This window comes from Larus michahellis, chromosome 2 (assembly GCF_964199755.1).
Source record: "Larus michahellis chromosome 2, bLarMic1.1, whole genome shotgun sequence".
In the NCBI taxonomy this organism is placed as follows: Eukaryota; Metazoa; Chordata; class Aves; order Charadriiformes; family Laridae; genus Larus; species Larus michahellis.
The window spans coordinates 53,029,882-53,051,696 of record NC_133897.1 but is presented as its reverse complement, the minus strand read 5'-3'; the positions used below and the strand labels follow the sequence as shown (position 1 = coordinate 53,051,696).

Genomic DNA, 21,815 nt, shown 5'->3' with positions numbered 1-21,815 from the left:
ACCTCTTCTCAAAAGGCCATAAGAGGCTGTAAACTCCCTGCTCATTTTTTTGTAAGTCAATTTTTTCAACTTCTTGTGACTAACCATGTGTGTCCTACCACATGTTCAAACAACAGTCTTAACAGAAGTTTGCTTGGGAGTCTTTATCATGGCATAATGCCTGTTAATTATTTTTTAAATGGGCAATTTAATCCTGTGTAGGGCATGTTCAGGTTCTTCCTGTACAATCTGTAGATTTGCGACATTTATTCCAAGATTGTCTCAAGGGAAAAAAAAGAATCATAGGAGAGGTAGCAGAAGCGGTATAAATACTAAAGTAAACCACCTACCTGATCTTACTACTCTTACAAGTAGGTTGACACATAACAGGCAAATTGTGATGCCTCACAGCATTCCCCATTTCTGTTTCAGCTCCATATCAACCTGGATGGACCATAGCCCTTTGAGGGCCTTGGTAATACTCCATGAAAAGTGAGTTCAATTGGAGCAGTGGGCAGGTGATGGGGCTCCTGAACCCCCAGGTAGCACAGGGTACATGTACACAGAGGTGGTTTGGGGAATAGGAGATGGAGAGGTGGGGGAAGGCTAGCAGACGACACGCTCAGGAATTTGGGACTTGTACTATTTCGATCGGGACATTCAGAGGAATTGTCTGAAAGCTTGACTGTCCCAATGTTTAGCATCACTAGCTAAACCTCTGGTCCTCCATTCACTTCATCTCCTAGTTCTTGACATCATGACATCTTGACATCATGACAGCAAGCTCTGGTCGTACAGCTTGCTCTGCTTAGGGTACAGGAGACCCTGAAGGATAAAGACTGATTTCAAGCTGCTTCTGCTTTGTGCCAGCTGCCACTATTTGCTATTTGGACTGTGCCAGGCACTGTATATACCTAAAAAAGGATCCCAATGGAATGGCTTATATGTCAAACATGTTTGTATTTGCAAACCATACTTGCTGCTTCATTAGATTGCACAGTGTTAGATCTGACTGAGTTTAGTCCTGGTGGCCTCAAGAATCATCATCTCCTGTAACAGTTGTGTCTTCTCCCTCCCTCCCAGGGGGACAATTTACACTTCTGTTTCAGGGAATACAGGGAGTCTAACACAAAGCACACACAACTCTCAAGGGCATGTGGAAACATGCCCTCCTTAATGGGCTTGTATCTGACAAAACCCAGTATATTTCAGAGAAGATCAATTTCTTTGAGGCATGGTCATGTGTTTTATTTGTTTCCAAAGGATCGTGAACTTTTTTGACCTTGTATAAATATGACATCAAAGCAATTAATCTGGTGGCCTACACAATTCCCTTCATGATACATGATACATAGCCACCTTCTCAACCATGGACCAGAAGATTATGTTGATTTTTTTTTTTTAAATATCTTTTTTTAACTTCAGTTCCGCTCATATAAATTGAACGAATTTATACTCCTTAAGGCTTCTGCTCCTATAAATCATGAACTAACAACAGTTTAAGAAAAAATAAACAGTCTGTGTTCCTCTTGGAAATCTGCCAAAAGAAGAAGGGTTTGCCGCAAGCCCTGCTCCTTCCCTAGAATTTCAGTCATTTGGATTAAGGCTCTGAGAGGAATAAAATAAACGACCCGCACGACTGATAGCCAAACCAAACTATGTATTACTTTAGCTACTTTCACTCTGTGAATAAGCTGCTGAAGGGAAAACACGTATCATGCCTCCCTATGAAATCTGTATAGAAAGTCGCAGTGGAATATTAATGCTCTTTCCCTAAGCTATGCAGTGGGCTTCATAGGTGTTTGTAGGCTTGACATAGGGGACATAAAGCTGCATCAAAAGTTTTCTGCTACTCAACCCTTTCACAAAGGCTTTGAAATTTTCCAAAATAACTTCCCTACATCAAGGAAAATTTCCTCCTTGTTTCTAAGGAAGGAGGCATTTCAGGGATACTTCTCTCTGTGAAGAAAGTAGTTTTCCCCAACTGATCTGAGGGTATCTTTGTCAGTTCTTACTCTCAGCTTTTGTAACTTTCTAGTTTGTATTTACAGTGGAAAACAAATGGCAATCTGAATCCTCACAATATGAGGGTTTTTAGGGGAAATTTTTGGATACAGCTTCTAATTAATCTGCTGAATTTACACTATGTCCCGTTATTTTGTCTGGAGAAAGAAGTGTGCCTCTTGAGGGAGGAAAAAAAAAACATAGAGAGTTTAACTGTATAAAATGAGCTGTAAATCTAGCATTGAGCAATGACTCATAGGATTGGGAAAATAATCTTCTCATGTCAATCAAGTATTCATCTGAAGGCACACAAATTACTGATCTAAGTGCTTTTTAAAAGTATATTTAAACACCATAATATATTTAATGTATATGGTAATATAAGACAGAAACCAAGGACAGGGAGTACTAGAGGGAGGGGTGCAGAATGAGCTCATCGCATGGTGGTCCAAATCTGAGAGATTCAAATTCTGGCCACACCAAGTTTCGCGTGCTATTCCTGCAGAGGCAGAGGTTTTGTTTTGAGATGAACAAGAAGCCTGGACATCCAGGCAGAAATCAAAATACTCAGTTCAGAGTGCAAGATTGCTGCTTGAGATTTTTGGCAAATGCTGGACTTGTTCCAGACGATCTGTGTGATGAAGCCAAAACCAGTTCCAGGGAACTACAGGAAATCCTACAACAACTGTAACTAGGAGATGCTTTCAGATGCCCCCTGGTAAAAGCAGTCAAGACAGCACTATAACCAAGGATCTTGCCAGTAAAAGTGGTATTCCTCATCTCAACTTTTAGACAAAAGTGACAATAAAAAGCCAGACTAAGCAGTCTGAGCTGTACCTTGCCGACGCCGACTGTTTAGTTTCCTAAAGCAGGTGCCCTCCACAAGTCGATTGAGACGTTGCTGCTTGATCAGTTCTAAGATCTCAGGCTGAATCTTCTCTTTTAGTTCCCTTGGGAAGAGAGAAAGTAGGCACTTGTCAAATTCAATCAAAGACCATCCTCTTTCCTCTGAGACAGAGTCTCACAAGACATTTCTGCAAGGAGTTTGAAGGGGACAACAGTCACAGGCAGGCCCAGGTCAGAATCTAGCCTGCTCCAGAAAAAAAAAACCTTTTACTTGTAATAAAGAATGGGAGTCAGGATATCTCTGTGGTAGACATCTCCCTGCTACAACATCAGTGTATGACTCAGGCAAATCACTTATTTGTTTCTTAATTTATTCATCTAAAAATAACACTTGCTATAATGCATCAACAAGGTTCTTCTGAGGCAAATAATGCTCTTTCATCGTAAGAGCACTGTGAAGCTTATTTGAGGGACTGTCACCTTTTCTTGCATGATCTTCTGCTGGTATAATTTACTAGCACTATTATTTAGGACAATACAAGAAGGCTAAAACGCATTTTGAAATGATGATGAAAACCAGCAAGTAATGCCAATGAGCTAAAATAATGACAAGCGCTATGTGCTTGTTCTTAATTCCATGCCATTCAATTAATTCATTATTACCAGAATTTTGTGGAAGACTAACCCATGACTAGGGATTGCTCAAGGATCAAACTTTACCTTTGCCCAGGAGTGCAGAAACCCACAGTGCATTTCGAAATAATATTCCGTAACCTTCAGAAAATCCATTCTCTACATCCTACTTTGATAAGGGTTCGACATGTCAAGAACTAGGCAGAAAACGTATGCACATAATATTTAAAGTTTGATTTCAACCACCATCACATGGATTCACAGATGGCTGAATTCATCAGTTATATCCTCACTTAGATTCATTAAGAATACATAAAAGACAGGTTTAAACATCAACTCGACAGCAAGCCTAGTAAGATTAAAAAATAACTGAATGTGTAGAGGATTTATAAAATATGAAGTGTGTCAGAACCACGATTTTGCATTGCTGTGCAAATTAGGTAATACCAAATATCATTCTGTCTGGCAGTATGTTCCAGCAATCGTCATCAAAAGGAAGCAAAGCAGTGGCATCCCATAGAGACAACAAAAATTTCTCTCTTCCTTAAAACTTAGGGAGCCCGGTCTCTGCTGATTTCCACGTTCATTTGGATCCAATACCTTTGATCTGTCAGACCCCTGCTGAAACCACTTGAAGTCCCCTGTTAGAAAAATCAGGCCTTTAAACACAAATGCCATCTTTCCCTCAGGTATTAACAAAATGGTTGGAGTTCTTGATGCATAACCCATTGCATATTTACAAGCTGTGAACATCTAGCTGGTCAAAAATCAAGGAAGCATTGCAACTATAGAAATAGTCCACCTTTTGGGAATGTATTATTAGCCCTTTAGGATAATTTTCAAGCGCTGTTCTTTTCTCATTAGGAACTAAGATATGAATATGCTGAATGGTCAAACACTGTGATTAAAAGAATTTTGTGCTTGAATAAATGTCTTGCCTTTACTGAGCAGATGAGCTTCCCCACTCCTCAGGTAAGAGCTGGGAGCAGGGGCTGAGAGGAACAGTGTTATAACACAGCGTGGATTACTCAGCAGTCCAGGCTGCAGACTAAATCTCCAGCTGGTTTGGTCTCAAACATTCAAGGACTGGTATAGTTTGATATTTAGGTAGTTTAATTTGGAAATTGGATGGTTATCATTAAATAGGTGTTAAAAGGTATCATAACATCATAGTTGTAAGATACTACCGAAAAACTAAAAACAAATGGGTCACCCAGCTCATTAACATCTGTCTGTTGGCTCATAGCATTCCCCCTTCTGTCCTCTAAAGCCCCATCTGCCCTTCATGAACCAGGGGAAGAGAAAGATTTTTAACCAATCCAAAAATAAAGAGGTAATCCTCTCTGGAGTATTTCACTGTCTAAGGCAGACTTTCCATAGGAGGAAGTGCGGTAGAAAAGAAAGGACACCTTCCACCTCTTTGCTGATGTGCTGGAGTCCCTCTACACATGTGCATACATTTTCTCTCACAACCATGACGCCGAGAGGCAGTACTATCTTCTGTTTTACAGCCCCCATAATTGTACACACAGAAGTTGTGGAGACAACTCATTACTCCACAGAGAAACAGTCTTCAGTGACTCTGGACTTAAGTGACACCCCATAAGTCCATCCATCCCTTGCCACGGTTACCTGCACTTACTGTCCTCAGCAGCTCATGCCAACACACGGTTACTCTGATTTGTATGGTTTTCAGCTATTTTTCAGATACCGTGACTCCAGATATATTTTTTGCAAGGTGATCCTGCAACTTAGTGCTCCTCACCATTAAGGCTTCTGTTCCACCACTTCAAGGTGACAGAAATGGGGCAGAACAATCAAACCATGGCACATGGTTAAACAAAAGACGTACTTCTTTGAATCTTTGTATTTCCTTCAGAAAGGCATCTGAAGGCAAGGTAGTTCAGTTCCTCAGGGCCAGTGTCTAAAGACAGGAGGGTTAGGAAAAAGATCTCTGTACAAGAAATAGGTTCTCCTGCCTAATTTTAAAATCAAATGGGATCAGTGAGCTAAAGGAAGATCATAAATGCAAATATTATTTGTGAAAATTTTATTTATTGTCTTTCAGATGACATCGGATTAGCAGTTTGTACCTTGTGAAGAGAGAGAACAAACTGGGAAAGTCTGGGGAGACAGTGGCTTTAAAAATTGCTATCAGTTTCCCACTGTGCTCCTGTCATGTAAGAACGGCAAAAGTTAGTGGGCTGGTAAGACAGAAGGGTTGAGGGAACCGCACAGTAATATATATGATCACTACTTTTCTGATCTCACTGGTCTCGGCACTATAGGCAATACTGACATCAGTTACTTGCTTTTAAAATAACAGACCTGAATTGTTGGCAAGCCTGAAAATCATTAGAAATTAGTTTTAAATGATTCAAACGATACTAGGTCTTCTTCAGCACCAGTTATATCTGTCCCCAGCTTTTACCTTTCCAGCTTATAGTTAAGACTCTTTCTTGTTAGCTGTTTTCCTTCCAGGATGGGGCACATTACAGACATTTAAATCATTAAAACACAACAGAAGAGTAATCCCAGAACTGCTTTCATGTGTTTTCTCCTTTTTATCTTTCTGGCTTGTAGCTATGCCCTCTCCTAATCACTTCATGCATTCAGAGCAGGCATTAGTGACTCTTTCTAACATTGCAGAGAAATCTGTAAGATAGAAAGCTGGAAAGCATCCAGATCCCTCCCTCTGTCTCCCTGTATGCTGCTGCTGTCCACACAGATGTTATTTAGCAATGGCTCCCTGGCTGATATTAACTCTCCTTTAACCAGCAAGCCTCCACTTGGACATCAGAACTTGATCCAGTATTAACTCATCTCTGTTGCCATTTAACGTGTCAGGAAGGTCTCTGGTCCTCTACAGGCCCACAGGATTTCTAGACACCTTCTTTCACAGCCATTCAAAACAAACCAGTGATGCTTTATCATTTTGTTGTGGGATGGCAGTTTGGATGATCAATAATGATCCCAGAACCTTGAATAGATTCTGTTCTGACAGACTTTTTATTTTCCCTAATCAAAACTAGAAATTGAAAAAACTTCATCTCATATGATACAACAACGCTCATTTAAAAGAAACAACTCACCCTTGCAAAACAAGGTGGTTGTAGTTACGAGGATCTAAGGCAACACTTTCCAGCTGACATTCAAAACCAACTTAACTGAAGCTTCTCTCATCCAGCAGCTTGAAATCTTAAAACTTCAGTGCTTCATACAATGAACAGCAGAAGAAAGACTTCTATCGTGTTCAAGGCAGGAAAAAACACCATCTGATTGCCATATTCTCATGCAGAATTAAACAAGGTCTGATGAATTTACATTCGCCATTGTGTGCAACCTCCTTTAGCATATCTGCAAGGCTGTAAAATACACAGCCCAGCCACGATTGCTCTCTTCACTCACAGTCTCTTTCCCTACAATGAGGCCATGATTCTGTACTTCTATCAATTGTGCCATCTATGCAATTTGAGAGAGTTCAGCACAGGGAACCAAATCAAAGGGGAAAATGAAAGAACCGTTTCTTTTCACTGTCAAGAATAAGTGATCATGGATGCAATCAAAATGTAAATGCATAGAGTTAAAGCTCTGCAAATGCCGTTGTGATTGCTTAAACACCTTATCGATTTACTTAGCCTTTATAGCCTTTAGGCTTAGCCTTTGTCCTGAATCTGAAATGAGTCTCTGGTAACACTTCAGTTGCTTTTAACTATTTGTGTTGCTTGTTTCACTCGTTCTGTGATGAGGAAGGAGACTCTCCACACTGTAGCAGCAACTTGCCAGAGTGATACTGGAAATAAAGAGCTTGCAGAGGGCACTGACAAGTTTCAAGAGGCTAGGCGATGGTGTGAGAGAATATAAATAGTTGACCTGTATCATACTTAAACAGTTGACTCATAGGGAAAGCAGAGAAAACGAGAAGCTCTGGGACAAGCTTTGCAGTACTGAGTGGCTTTGAACCACTAAACGTTGGAGGGGATTGGCATGGGATTTCTGAGCAGCGTAATGATGCAAAACTGACTGGAACCATTTGTAGCTTTTTAATTGATGCATTACTATGAGTGACATCAGCTCTAATTGGGCATTAGGTCCTATCTTCTAATACACTGAAAACATAAAAGAAGCATTCCCCCTTTGATCCACATTGGTATGATTAAATTTTAAGTGTGTAATTCTACTTAGCTTATGCTTCCGCTGTTGCCCTGCTGCCCCTAGAGGAATGTGTCCCCAGAGCTTGTATTTAGATATCTGTATCCTTTAGGAACAAATCAAAATTAAAATCCTGCAACACTCTGGTACAAATCCTTCTCTGTACCTTTGCCTTGAAAAGGAGATTTGGAAAATCATGAGCCATCCTACTTGAAACATGGTCAGGATCTCATGCCATTTCGGCCGATACCTCTGGAATCCTCACCATTTCTCAGCTGATCTCCAGAGATCCCTGCTATTCTCAGCACAACATTTGTGCACCACAGAGTCTGCATCTGTCCTGTGCCATCAGTTCAGCCACAAGCCCAGACTTGGTCCAGAGCCAAGTGCGGCCTCCATTTTTCACATAACGGAACAAAGTGTATTCTGAGAAACGGGAAGGAGCTATGGTGGCAATATTAGCATTTGATACTTTGCAGTAAACAACAAGGAAATGAGAATCCCCTTGGCTAACTGCCAGAAGGTAATGCCATAAACACAGTCACACACAACATCGGTCCTTTGTGGAGTCAGTGTATATTGGCTCCTCTTCTTCTGGGCTTCTCCCTGTGCTGCTCAGAGCAGTGATATTTGGAATTTTTACAGGCCCTTGGACAGAGGACAAAGTTGTGGTGTTTGCTGTTTTTTTTTTTAAAGCATCTATCAGCACCAAAAGCAGGCTCACAATCATGCAAAGCTAGAAAACGTCCAGCATTGTTTCATAGAAATAAGCCACGTGAGACCCTGTAGGGATTTGCTGAATCTAGTTTAACTGAACTCAAAGAAAAAGTTATGATTCCCAGTAGAAGGAAACATAACGCACTTCAAGCAAATGCCGCACTACTGCTTTTGAGCACGTCTCCCTGGACAGCTTTCCTCCTTGGGTTCCCCCAGAAGAGCTCAAAAATGTCATTCACATTTGTTAATCCTTCCATGCAAAAACAAGCGGGGAGAGAAGATAGTACTTACAGAATCGGACGAGACTGGAAATCTTCCTGGTTCATTCTTTCAGACTGGCGTATTTTCAGTATTTCTGTGTAACTGAGGTTCTGAAGCTTGCTCTTGAACTGATCCAGAGAGCTAGGCTTGGTAGTGAGCGCTCTCATTATCTGTTCTTTCACTACCTGCATTACCTGCGGTTGACAAGGAAAGAAAAAGAAAAGCTATGTTAACACTTTCTGCGTTTTTGTTTCAAATCTGATTCTGGTTCACAGTAAGGTTTCTAGGTATAGAAGATTAGTACTGTGTGGTCTCAAGACAATTTCTCAGTAGCATAACCAGAAAATAAACCAACTTCTGACAAGGCATCACAGCTTACAGCAAAAGCTCATCCATGCTCTAACAAGAAAATTATTGGTTTTGGGGGATGACGGGGAGGGTGTCGCTAATTGCTTGGCTATCTCCCTAGACAGCTAAATTACAATTGCTGGTTACAGGATTTCAAGTCCTTCTCTGTCCATGGCTTGTGCCCCCATGGTAGCAGTAGCCTGGCCCTTCTGTGTTCTGAGCTGAGATGATGCTCCCGTCATGTCGGGGACAACACATACAACACTGGACTTGTAATAGCAAAAAAAAAGCTGTGAAGTCCTAAGGAGCTGACTTAGAGCGCAGATGCACATCCTGACTTCTCCCAGCTCAACCCAGGCAAAGTGCACGAGCCGCAGGGATCAGTCTAACTGCCCACAAGAGAGACTGCAGAGAGTTTTTCAGGTCTTACAGCTCTCCTGCTGGGTCTTAGAGCTGCTCTCCTGACCAGAAGGCAGTAGCACAAAGCCGCTAACTGTGGACTCTTGCTTCCCTTATTCCTTACGCCCAGAGGCGATGGGCACACACTGAAAGACAGGAGGTTCCCCCTGAACATCAGGAAGCACTTTTTTATTGTGAGGATGACCAAGCACTGGCACAGGTTGCTCAGGGAGGTTGTGAGGTCACCATCCTTGGAGATATTCAAAAGCCACCTGGACGTGGTCCTGGCCAACGGCCTTTAGGTGGCCCTGCTTCAGCAGTGAGGTCAGACCAGATGACCTCCAGAGGTCCCTTCCAACCTCAACCACTCCGTGACTCTGTGAGAGCCTTACGCTGCAGACACATCATGGCCACACACAGTGAAGGAAAGAGAGCTTGCTAAAAGAGATCAGTAGTCTGGGGAGAGAGAGCGAGATCAATTTGCCAAGGATATTACAGGATTGCTCTTGAAGCAACGCCATAAACAATGCAAACCAAAAAATGAGAATGAAGGATGGCTGGGCAACAGCCATCTATCTGCATATTAATTATTTTATCAGGACTAAACTGCTGAGACACAGTTAACTAAGGGAAATTGCTTGGCTCTCGTTCAAATAAATACATATCACAGATTACTGTCTGTCTCTCTGCAATCCTAGACTCATTTCCTTGGTGCTGGTGCAAATCACACACTTTGAAATATTTATCTGATGCTGTGCTTAAGTTGGCTGAAAAAAACAATTTATCAGACTTAGAAAGGCCCATCCCACCCAAATCCAACAACTGAAAAACAGTAGGAAACAGTAACACCTCTCTGGTATCAAAGTGGGTGTGACAGAATTGAACAGCTATACAAACAGAGGGCAAAAGCTTTTCTGCATTGTTATTTTTCCTTTATTCTTTCATCTTCACCATGTATCTTAAAACAGAAGCTCAGCCCCTCAGAGGTTCCCTAATCATTCCGAAAACAACTTTTTTCTCATAAATATTTAATCACTTAACATGTGTTGCCTCAGCCTTCTAACTCATTGCCTGCACTATGGTTTCTATTTTTGCTTCCTGAGATGTAACTCATTTGAGCTGTGTCCAGCAGGTGAAACTAAGCAATTAAAGAACTGAAGATAATTGTCTTCCTTACTACAGGGACTACATCCATCCCAGAGATTTACTTCAAGAGAAGCAAGATGCTTCTCACGAAGGTGTTGGCTCAGGTGGACGGCAAATGCCTTTGCCACGTTTTCACCCCGCAGATGAGTCAGCCTACTCATGCTCACTGGGCTGTGGCCTTACCTTGAAAACATCCCTGCAATTAACATCCTACTCTTGGTACATCTTGCAAACCTGTCCCAGACAAAGCTGACCTCCGCTCCATCCACTCCTACAAATCTAATCGGTACAGTGCTGTGTATTTGAGCAAGTCTTCTAAAACTTAATTTGATGATAAAAAGCAATGCTGAATTCCGTACTCTACATCTGCGTGCTGTTAATTTACAGAAGTATTTGTTCTCAGATGGTGTCCATTTGCAGCCAAATTCCTCTGAAGAGTTACTTAGCTGGTCTGTCAGTGGGAAGCAGCTACTTCCCCATTGGCAAGAAGAACTCTTGACTGCCATCCCACTGCTTAGAGGGATTAACGCCTCCTTGACTGCATTCAGAGTGCGCTCACCAGACTCACCACACCAGTCCAAGTAAGAAACGTGCTGTCACACCTCGGAAACGACAAACCTGAAGGCCAAACAAGTCCTGAATGTTGATGGATCGCTCCACTGGCCCCTAAGGCGAGTGGCATACTCCTACTGATTTCACTGGGTCTTGGTTTAATATCTAAATGGGCTTAGGAAATGTAATGAAGGACACGTTCTCAAGGAAGAGTGGGGAAAAAAATGAAGCAGACAATCCCAGTGACAAGTTGGATGTTTAAAAATATCTTCTGTCTTCCTCTTTCTGCCTTCCTGATGATGACTACTAATTGCTGCTAATTAATTTTAATTTATATTTTATATATTTATATATTATTCATTAGGATTAATTATTTTTAACCACCATAGTAGGGCCAGGATTGGAGAAGAGGGGAGAGACTGTAAACCTTTCCTGTTGAAAACGTAGTCAGCTATTGGTATCTCCTAAGACCACTGTCCGAGCCCCGGTGAACTTGCCTTAACTTTTCACCCTCCCAGAGAACGTGACGTTCAGCCACTGGCTTCACTTCTGCTTTCTCAGGCCTGCTGAGAAGTTGTGCCAGACCACTTTATTATATGTGGTTTTACAGTCAGCCTGCAGTCATCATTTCTGCAGTATCATGCAAAAGAAGCATGCAAAAAACAGGTAGCTTAATTCAAACACGTAAGCCCCATCGCCGCTTATGGGATCAAATTCCCTGTCTATTAGAAAGCAACAAATTATCACCATTTCAAACAGTAGTATAACTGCTGAACTAACCATACACTGCTATATTAACTATCACTACCATATCACCTTGATTTTTCATCACTAAACCAGATTTGCAAGCAAATATAGTCCTGCAATTGCTTATGCATGCATGAAATTCCAGTTTCATGCATTCTTTCAAGTATCTGTACAGATCTGGTATTTTGCTTACACATAGATTTAGTTTTCTAAATTCAGGCACTCACACTGGGGAAACTGCCTAAATAAGTAGGTTTTGCCCTAAAATAAATGGACAAACAAATAAATAAATACTGTATTTTAGGCAGTTGCATGCATGCGGATCTTCTTTTCAGTCTGATGTCTGAATCACCATCCATAAGAAGCAGCGCTCATTCTTGGCTAAACAATGCAAAGGAGGTTCAAGTTCAAGTAGACTTGTTGAAAAACCCTTGTGTCCCTTCTCTGATGCTCGCTGTCATGGTTAACATGCAGATTCCTCGTCTTTGCTATTATCTGGAGAGTTATTCACAGGGTATCATCAAAGAGCTCCTTGGTTTAGAGGCTCCCCTTACTCCCGAGACAGAAGGCAGGAAGTGTATACCCCAGGCCCAGCACGCAGGGGGGTGATCACTTGCCTTGTAACGTTTATAGCCAACACTATTTAAGTAGCTGGCCAAAATGTCAAAGCTGCTGATTGTGTTGAGTCTCCTGAGCATTTGGGGATCACTGCCAAGAACTTCTAATCTGTTCAATTTCCAAAGCTGAGTTGCCAGCCCTTGATTACTGGTGTCTGAGAGACAGCATCAACCCTTCCTCCCCATGTGTCTGACCTTACAATGAAATTAAAGGTATTCTCTACTCAATGTGATTGTACGTAAACACTGTAGACAGTTGTTTTAATTACATTATACTTTGCTACTCTTACTGAGAAATGAGTGTTTCAGAGGGCACATTTGCTTTAAATCATGTCCTTTTTATCTGACAACCTCTTGTATGGTAAGAGAATCCCGAGTTCTGCATTACAATTAAGACAGGTAAATTTACTGAAGGTATGAAAAGAAAGACAGTAGGAAAAAAAAGAATACTTTTTTTCGTTTAATCACAGAGGACCTTATTCACCTTATTCCATATTTTGTATCCATCTAATGTGTCTTATATTTCTACGGTCAGTATCACCATAACATTAAATTATGTATTTTTCGTTAAGCTGTTTTAGTCTAGCTTTGCATTTAGCTTATTGACCTCATCTCTGTCATATCACATTCTGACTACTTTGCCTTTCCAACATTTACTGCCCCTTTTATTCTTCCTTCTCTCTCTTACTATGACAACTTTTGCTTATACAAATAAAGTCTCCTCCTTTCAGGATGGAGCAGAGGTCTGAACACCTGGGCTCTACAACGGGAGGACAAAATAAAAAGTGAGAAGTTGTCAATGTCAGGAGTTTACCAGGGTCGAACTCTACAGCAACCTCCCCACTGACCGCATTTCAGCAGCTTGTTTGCAACTTCGTAAAGCACAAATCTCTCCACTCTACTTACTCCATACCAATGCAAAGTTTGTCCTTGGCACTGACTGGAGAAGACAGGCTGCCATCTCAGACACCTACCATTGCCTGCAAGCGTCTGGAAATTGAAGTCTGAGCCTTCCACTCACCAGACACACTACCTCTATGAACTCACAGCATCAGTCTTCTCAGAAACCTCTCCCAGAAAACCCTGAAGGGCTGGACGTTCACAACAAGCCATCTGTGGAGCACCTGACAGGAGATGAACCATTCTCATAATTTCCCCACAATATCAGTGTTTCCCTTGAATAAGCATGCCCTTTCACATGTAATGACCTTTCCATGCCAGCAAGAACACATCCGGAGTCTATCACAGAAGCCACTAAGTTGTACATCTAATATCTTGAGGAGTACGTTACACTGATTTTTGCTCGGTGACTAACTCAGGGGGTTGTGTGTATCAGTATGTTACACTGACTGATCGACATTAATCTTGACAGTCCACATTTCTTCTGCACAGACAAGACTTAGGTATAAATCCTCAGCCCACGTTACAATGATGTGCTCGGTTCAGTGCTTTCCTAATTTGTCTCCAAATTAGCAAGTACCGCAAGGCATGATTCCCATATCTTGTTGAAACATATGATAAAAAGAGCAGCCACCAGATTGCACTGCATCCAGAGACACCCCTCTACAACCAGACTTGAGGCATCTGAGATGGGAGAAGTTTTAAGGCTGCACTCGCCAGCTCTTCCAAGTGACCACTCAAAAATCAACAAGCCAACAAAGAGAAAACTGGAGGAAAGACACCTCTTTGCAAACTGGCTGTCAAGAATTCATACCTAGTTTCCTTCCAATCTAAATGTTCATAAAAAGAAGCAGCTTGGCTTACACAGGGTAAAAAATGAAGGAGAAAACTTCATTTAGTGATTGAGATCCAGCTTCATCATTTCAGTCACACAGGGATTTCCTTCAGTTAACTCCACAGAGCAGGAAAAATAAGGTTGTAGAATGAAATGGCCAAATCATTCTTAATGAACAGCGCTTACTGACAAAGGAGGCCATAAAGAAAATCTAATTCTGGAGGGAAAGGAAATGACTTCAGTTTACAAGCAACCTGTCAATGCCTTTAATGAAAACTTTACATGTTTAACGTGTGCACCAGGTAATTCAAGACAATTTTTAGACTGTTCCAAAGGATAAATTGTCTTAACTAGATCAATGGTTATATTTTCTGAGTACTCTGAAGAGTCATCCTGAGAGACTTCAAGGTCCTTGGAAGATAATTTAATGCTGCATTTCCCCCCTATTTCCACATATTGCAGTCTGTGAATTCACTACACCAGTCTCTCGGCCACCGCCTGTATCAAGCCTTCACTCCACATCCCTTTAGAATATTAATCCAAACACGCCATACTACACAAGCAAATCTAAACTCAGCGCTGGCACAATCTAGCTATTGATAAGAGACTCCAGAATTCCAGACATTTCTTCTATTACAGCCTGTGTACTCTGGAATTACAAAAAAACCCCCAGTTTTCAGTCTCCTTAACTATTCCAGAACACAAGGACAGTCACTGTAGCCAGCGATAAAGAGGCAACTCTAAGCTGTCTGGATGTACATAGCCACAGGAATAATTAAGTTGATTCATTTTCAGGCAGCAGGATGAGAAAGCGGCTGTCAGAGGATTTAGCAGGTATAAGCTCTGATACACTTTATCTCTTCATTTTCTGCAGAATTTAAAACCCATTGTGAAAAAAAGTTTGTGTTGCTGGGGTTTCGGCTTTCCTTTTTTTCTTTCTTTCTTTTTTTTTTTTTTTAAACTCTTTTGCTTGTGATTGAGTTTTTCTGGTATGAACCAAGGTATCTTTCACTCTGCAGAGGAGACACTTGAAACAATGCAACGGTGTTGATCAAGCTGAGCAGTCTGTTTCCAGGTGGTGTCAGCATCAATATCATTACCCAGTTCAGCGATGGCCATCATTTTGGAGGAATGAATGAATGGAGGAAGGAATAGCATGAATAAATGAGCACACCTAGCAGATGTGACGATGGAGCTGAGAGGTAGGAGATGTGACAGCAGTTCCACACGGGGTGTTTAAAAGGTCTATAGCAGGTGTCTGAAAACTTAATGATGTAATAATAGGTCTCTTCAATATGAAAACTTGTTCAGAGCCTCAGAACCCAAATAAATTGCCTGCCCTCTAGTGAGGAAAAGAGGGAAGAAAACCCGAAGGAGCTTGACAGTGCACCGGATCCTGAGATCCAGAAAATCAAGTGAAAAAAGTGAAAGAAGGAAAGGCTGAAGATGAAGTGAGGCCCCAAATTGTTTTCTATTTCAGAGCAGTTCTTGATTTTTCCAGAGTTTTACGTTCCCTTGACTAATGAATCACAGGTGTGGGAAACGAGACCGAAATCAAACAGTTCCTGGGAACTGATGGGCTAAGACTGTCATTAATCCAAGACTATGACAGAGGGGACAGAGGATTCATCACATTCTTGTAAGAAGGGAGGGAAAACAGCTCCGGAGCCATGAGCAACCTGAAACGAAGCGTGAAAAGGAGGCTGAGAAAAATCAAGGAAGGAATCTGAGGAGTAACTGCATCTGAAGGAGCTGATACAAAACAGTTCAGTTCCTGGCAAAAGATTCCTGGCTCATGCTGCTATTGGATGTGAGTATTTTGTAAATTGTGTTCAGTGAAAATGGACCACTAATTGCCGCACTCTGTTATATTACTTCCCTGGGATAGTCCACCTCTGCAGGAAGAGCCTGTGGCCACAGCTTGACTTGGCACTTTTCAAAGTAGCTCCCGAGATTCGGTTAGTTGCACTGATTATTTTTCCCTTGGATACACAGATCCTGATGGAGAAGCACTGGATACCAGGGAGGCCTCCAGTTTTTCTTCAGCATTACTATTTATTTGCTCAATTAAAGACGGGAACAGTGGGAGAAGCTTTGGCTGTGAGCAAAAAGCAGCTTGAACTTGATTGAGAAAAAGGCAAAAAGCTACCAAAAAATTTTGCTGAAGGGTAATATGGCTAAAGGGATGGGCAAGAAGACGATTTTGACAATGAATGTTAACAGATTGGAGCAGACAAAGGAAAAAAAGACAGCTAGAAGGAAGGACATTATAAACACAGAAAAGTGACCAGAGCAGGTAGAGAGGTTCCAGTAGGGAGTATCAGCATGTGGAAGTAGGCATCTGGCTGACATCTTGCAAGAAAATAAAGGATGGAGAAGTCTGAAGGGAAAAAAAAAGACTGTGGATCTGACATGCATTTCAATAGACAACGAAGGCTGAAGGAAAAGAAGAAATGAGATTTTGGTAGAAGATCAGTTAAAAGGAAATAGGAAAAGAAAGGGTAAAATATGGGGGGAAACGATGTATTTATTAAAAAAATTACAGCTCAGGAAGCATCTGACTGGAGGGAAACCTTCCTTAAGGACTGGCCTGAGGAAGCTGAGGGGAAAATTGATAGTAATAGAAAGGGAAGTTAACAGCAGTCCTTTACATACTTGAAATGCAAGTGAATTTAGAATCATCATAAAAAAACATGTAAAAGCTGTGCATAATGTTGTCAACCATTTTGGTAAAAGACAACATGAAAGCAGTCCGCTGGTTGCTTGCAGGGCTAAAACCAGATGCTACGCTCAAATCCAAGGGGTCTGGCTCAAAACAACGCTAATCTAAACACACAAGTCAAATACCACTTATTTGGGTTGTATTGGGCTGAAACAGGAATGACTGATAGACAGGAAACCTCTTCCCCACCTTTAATATTTGCAGAATACTATTTTCGTCAGAAAAAAGGAATACATTTCTTTCCTGTTTGTGCTTTGTGCCTCGAGGTAAGCAAAGCAAGAAATAAGTGCTGTGTGACAAAGCGTTTCTGCCCCAGTAAAATGATGTGCAAAGTTAATATGACAGTTTTTGTAAACTTCCTTGTTAGTTAATTGAAGTCTTAGGTCAGCCAATATTACATTATTTCCCCCAATGTCTGACAACCTCCTCTGGCAAAATAAAACATGCACAAAATCATTTGTGGGTGGCATTTAATCCAGGGCTTTTCACAGACAAAATGTACTGATCTTCTCAACCAAAATGTTAAGTGAGGGGAGGGGAAAAAATGAGGAGGTATTTGTATCCTTAGTCATATACCAATGTAATAATTAACATGTCAAATAACACGCTTGTGAATTCTAAAGGAAAATAATACAAGGGTTACCCATGATTAGGAACATACATTTGGGTGCCGCTTCCTTTAAAATACACAATGACATTAAATGGCATACACTAAATAAAAATTAACTGTAATATGCTGGAAAACAGACGGTTCTACAAAAGGAAAGCAAGGACAATATTCTAATAGGTATTTTTTCCCATAGAAAAAAATCAAAGAACTCAAGTTCTGGGTATTAAAACTTTTTGAACGGGCACAAAAACAGGAAAAGTAGGGGACCAAATTTTTAAAAAAAGGGAAACAGAAGGGGCTGGAAACATTGCTCAGTACACCTGATAATTGGATCAAAACATAAGAACAACACTGCATTACAGCTTCACATCTTCCTATCTCCTTTAGTTGAGATAAAAACAAAATAAAGGTGTGACCAGGCGCATTCTGGGAAGATCTCCAGGCTCTTTTACCAGTGCAAGCTACTGTGTTGAGGTTTGTCCTGTCTGAGGTATGAATGGCCACATGGAATTGCATGTGGTCCAAGCCTGCCACTGTCCCTGCTTGTATTGTCCCCTTCCTTGTCTTCAGTCAACTCCAGAGATTCTCCAGCTCCACTTTTAAACGGAAGGGGAGCCAGTGCTCCAGGTTCCTCTCTTTTTAATACCAAGAGAAATGGAGATCCCTAATCATGCAGGTGAACCACAAACACACCAGCTAGCACAAAGCACCAGGCTTTTCTACCTCTCCCCTTCTTGCCTCTCCTCTTTGCTAACCTTCTTATCCTAAACCCAACAGAAAGTCCATCTACTGTGTCTATAATGAACTCCACTTCTTTTAAGTAGCAAATTCTGCAGCTCCATCACCTACTTATTTCCTTAATTCTGATAGACTTATTAAGAAAAGACTCCAGTAAGTCCAAAAGAAGTTGGCCCACAACTCAAATAGTAAATTTCCTTATTTGGGTGCTTAAAGTACCACCTCACATTTTATCTGCTACCTTTGTTTTTTTTGGGGGGGGGGGACGACACATTCCATTCTATTAAAAAGGCACAACTTTCGAAGTTTCTACCTAGCAAGAATTACCAGAAAGACTGAAAACGTGTTTCTGGATTCAGTTCTCCGAATCGGAGAACTAGATTATGCACTCAGGTTTTCCTGATGAATGAAGACGCCAAATGTTCAGTACACTGGTGCTGGACTATTTAGTTCAATCCAATTATTTGCACGTCCTTCCAGTTACAGTAAATTATTGGGCTGAACATCTAGGAATCATGCAAAAAGGCAGTTGGGCAGATGTACTATTCCTCTGAATGAACTTACATGTTGTTATGCATCATAATTTATAACAAATAAACTGCAATCATTTTTAGGTAAACCCTTGTTTTCACATTCACGTCACTGAAGAAAGCAGTGAGCTGAAAAACATGTCTACAGCACAGCAATTTTTTAGCACATCTCATATTAATAACCATTTCAAGTGATAGCTGCATTGATATGAGAGACTCCGGTCAGTGCCACAAGAATAAAAATAGTTGCATGAATTAACTGAATGATTCACAAAGATACACGAAGCAATGAAAAGATTAAATCCAGCGTGACTTGTTAGATGCTAGCTACAAAAATTATTCTGTAAATTTGGAGCTCACAAATTACTGACTTGACAGGTCGTAATAAGCACTGTCAGGACTATTACATACCAAGATCTGCTTGGAACTGCCAAACATACACAAAATGTCTATGTCCAAGAAAAAGGAAAAAATGTTTTCCTTGCCATTTTCAAATGTTCTAAAATTGCTGAATAATACCTTTGGAAAATTCTGAATTTTTGCAGCCTAGTCCAATGAGATCTTTGCCTCAGGTAGTTATATCGTTACTGTGCTGGTCATATAAATAAGAGGAATGCATATTATTTTTCCCCAGGAGTTGTGGCATATAACTGAGCATATAAGGCATCAGCTAGACTATTCTTAGAAGAAGAAAAAGCACAGATGACATGTTTTTCCATATCTCATTCTAAAAACTGCAGTGGAATGGTTTATGGCTTCAGAGACCTATATTTTTGATTGCTGCAAATAAGCAATCTTTTCTCCCCCAGATCAAAGGGAAGCTTTTTTGGGATCTATATGCAGTACAGGAAAATAAACTACTCCCCAGAATAGATAGCAGTAATTTATCTGACACCCAACACTAACATCAACAATACAAAAGCATTCAATCACCTCACTTTGATTACAAAACCAATCTGCTAGCTAGAGAAATTAGGAACAGAACAAACCAATTAGGCTACCCAATCCTTTGCTTTGGGAACAGGATACGCTTCCACAAGCACAGGGCAAGCCATCTACAGGTATATGAAATCTTAACTAGAGACATATCAGTGACATCAGACCTGTGCAGACTGGTCCCACTGCTCCATCCCCTTCACTATGAGTATAGAAAACACCTGAAAAAACCCTCTCTTTTTCCTCCAGTCAATACCACATTCTCGGTTTTGTATTCTTCCCCTGCTCCTTTTACTCATATTAAACCAATTAAATCAAATGGAAATTTTCTCACAGAAGGATGAAGACGAGACTGCAGTATTTGGTTTCAAATTTACTTCCCACTATCGATTTGAAACTACCAATGACACACACAGAAACACACATATCTCCAGAAACACATCGATCCTGCCTAGAAGGGTAAATAGTGTCTTAAAATAGTGTTATTTCCAGTAACCAGCTAGTGAGTTATGGATGGAGAAACGCTTACAATCTTCCGGTGATGAAAAACCCTTTCTCTAGTAACTTGAATGCAATCACTGCACTTCTTTCCACGCTCTCATAAATCACTGCACTTCTTTCCATGTTGTCATTAATCTACATCTCCAATACGCAGGCAGACTCCTCCTTCCCTACAACTCCATGACTATTTACTTTGTGTTCTGGGGCAGGAGATATATTTAGAATTAAATGCAAGCTATTTGTTTTCCTTTGAAACGTTAGAGTCAAACTGTGTGCGCTCCAGATTGCAGCAGTCAACAGAAAAAAAGTATCAGACTCATTCTGAAATTCCCCTACTGCCTCACACATGATTACACGAAGGATTTACTTGGGTAAATTTGCTCAGGTCCAGAAAGAAGCCAAATGGGAGATGTCATGCTAGGGTGAACATGGTCCAGGGACACAGACATAGTGTGTCCAGACACCTGTTTCACATGTTGGTAACTAGAACTGAGGCTAAGATATGAGGATGCTATTCCCCCTTTTGAATCTTCTGTGTAATTAGACCATAGCAAGGGCACGTGAGGCAACGAAAGCAGAAGTTTCTGTAAAAATCTTATACTATTTTATCCTATTGGAAGTCAGGCAGAAAGAGGAAGGAAATTCCTCTAAGGGAAAGACTGGTGGGAATGACGCAACCTGTGTTTCTGTGTATGAAGTGCTTGCAGAGACAATGTGGTAGAGTCAAGGGGAAAACACGGGGTAGAGGCAAGGCACAGCAGGTGGGAGGGGGCTGGTATCATCGGGGCAGTAAAGCCAGGGGAAGGTAATAAAGATTCAGGGAGGGAAAGGTGATAACGCTCTAACTTGGAAATGACTGTGTAAAACACATCTGGAATAAAATTCTACCTGATTTTTAGGATAAAGTGCATAAGCCTGGATGAACCTGGCACCAGTACAGGGCAGGTATTTTCTGTAAAATGAGATACAGCCAATATTTAAACACCAGACTCTTGGAAACCTCCATACCCTCTCTTGCATCAAGAACACATCAAGTCCAAAGACCATTGAGAACAGTCAGCCATATCTGGCATTGCCTCTAAACAGACTATCCTTATCGCTGGCTTTCCACTGAAAAATTGAGATTTCCGTGTTTCTGAGCACTCCCCAAGTTTGCCCAGCAGAAGGCAGATGCCTGCACTATCACTACCCCACACTGCTGCACAACCAGTTCAGCAAAACCAATTTTCCCATACAAAACAACTTCTTGTTTTTATCTTCTTCTAATTCCTGCTTCAGACTAGGATTTCCCTAACCTTCTTAATTTATTTTTTTTTCTCCTTCCTTTTTTTTTTTTTCTTTCTAGAGCTCAGACGCGCTCCCAGGAGCATACTAAATGAACCCAAATATCACATCATAAGCCACACACGGAAACATGTAGCTCTCTATTGCAGAGGAGAAACAGGCTGGGGGAAACTTCATAAGGACGCTATTATAGTAGGAGAGAGAAAAATAGCAGCTCCCCATGGCAGCTGTGAACCGGGCGAAGTGCCCAGGGGCCCAGAGGCGACGGGCAGCGAGCGCCGGACGGATGGTTTCCATGGAGGAGTGAGCCAGGGAGGCAGGAGAGATGGCTGGTGGGAGGCACCGCTGCTGGCCGCTG

General features: G+C 41.2%; 1 protein-coding gene across 6 annotated transcripts in view; it reads right to left on the bottom strand.

Annotated features, from left to right (window-relative positions):
* The window catches only part of ELMO1 (engulfment and cell motility 1), a 311,733-nt gene that overhangs the window by 20,395 nt on the left and 269,523 nt on the right, over positions 1-21,815 (bottom strand). For all 6 annotated transcript variants that reach the window (XM_074575423.1, XM_074575425.1, XM_074575424.1 and 3 more), the window contains 2 exons: positions 8,623-8,786; positions 2,821-2,933 (listed from right to left, as the gene is read on the bottom strand). In XM_074575423.1, the coding sequence (XP_074431524.1) occupies positions 2,821-2,933; positions 8,623-8,786 (277 nt within the window). The remainder of the gene's footprint in view (positions 1-2,820; positions 2,934-8,622; positions 8,787-21,815) is intronic.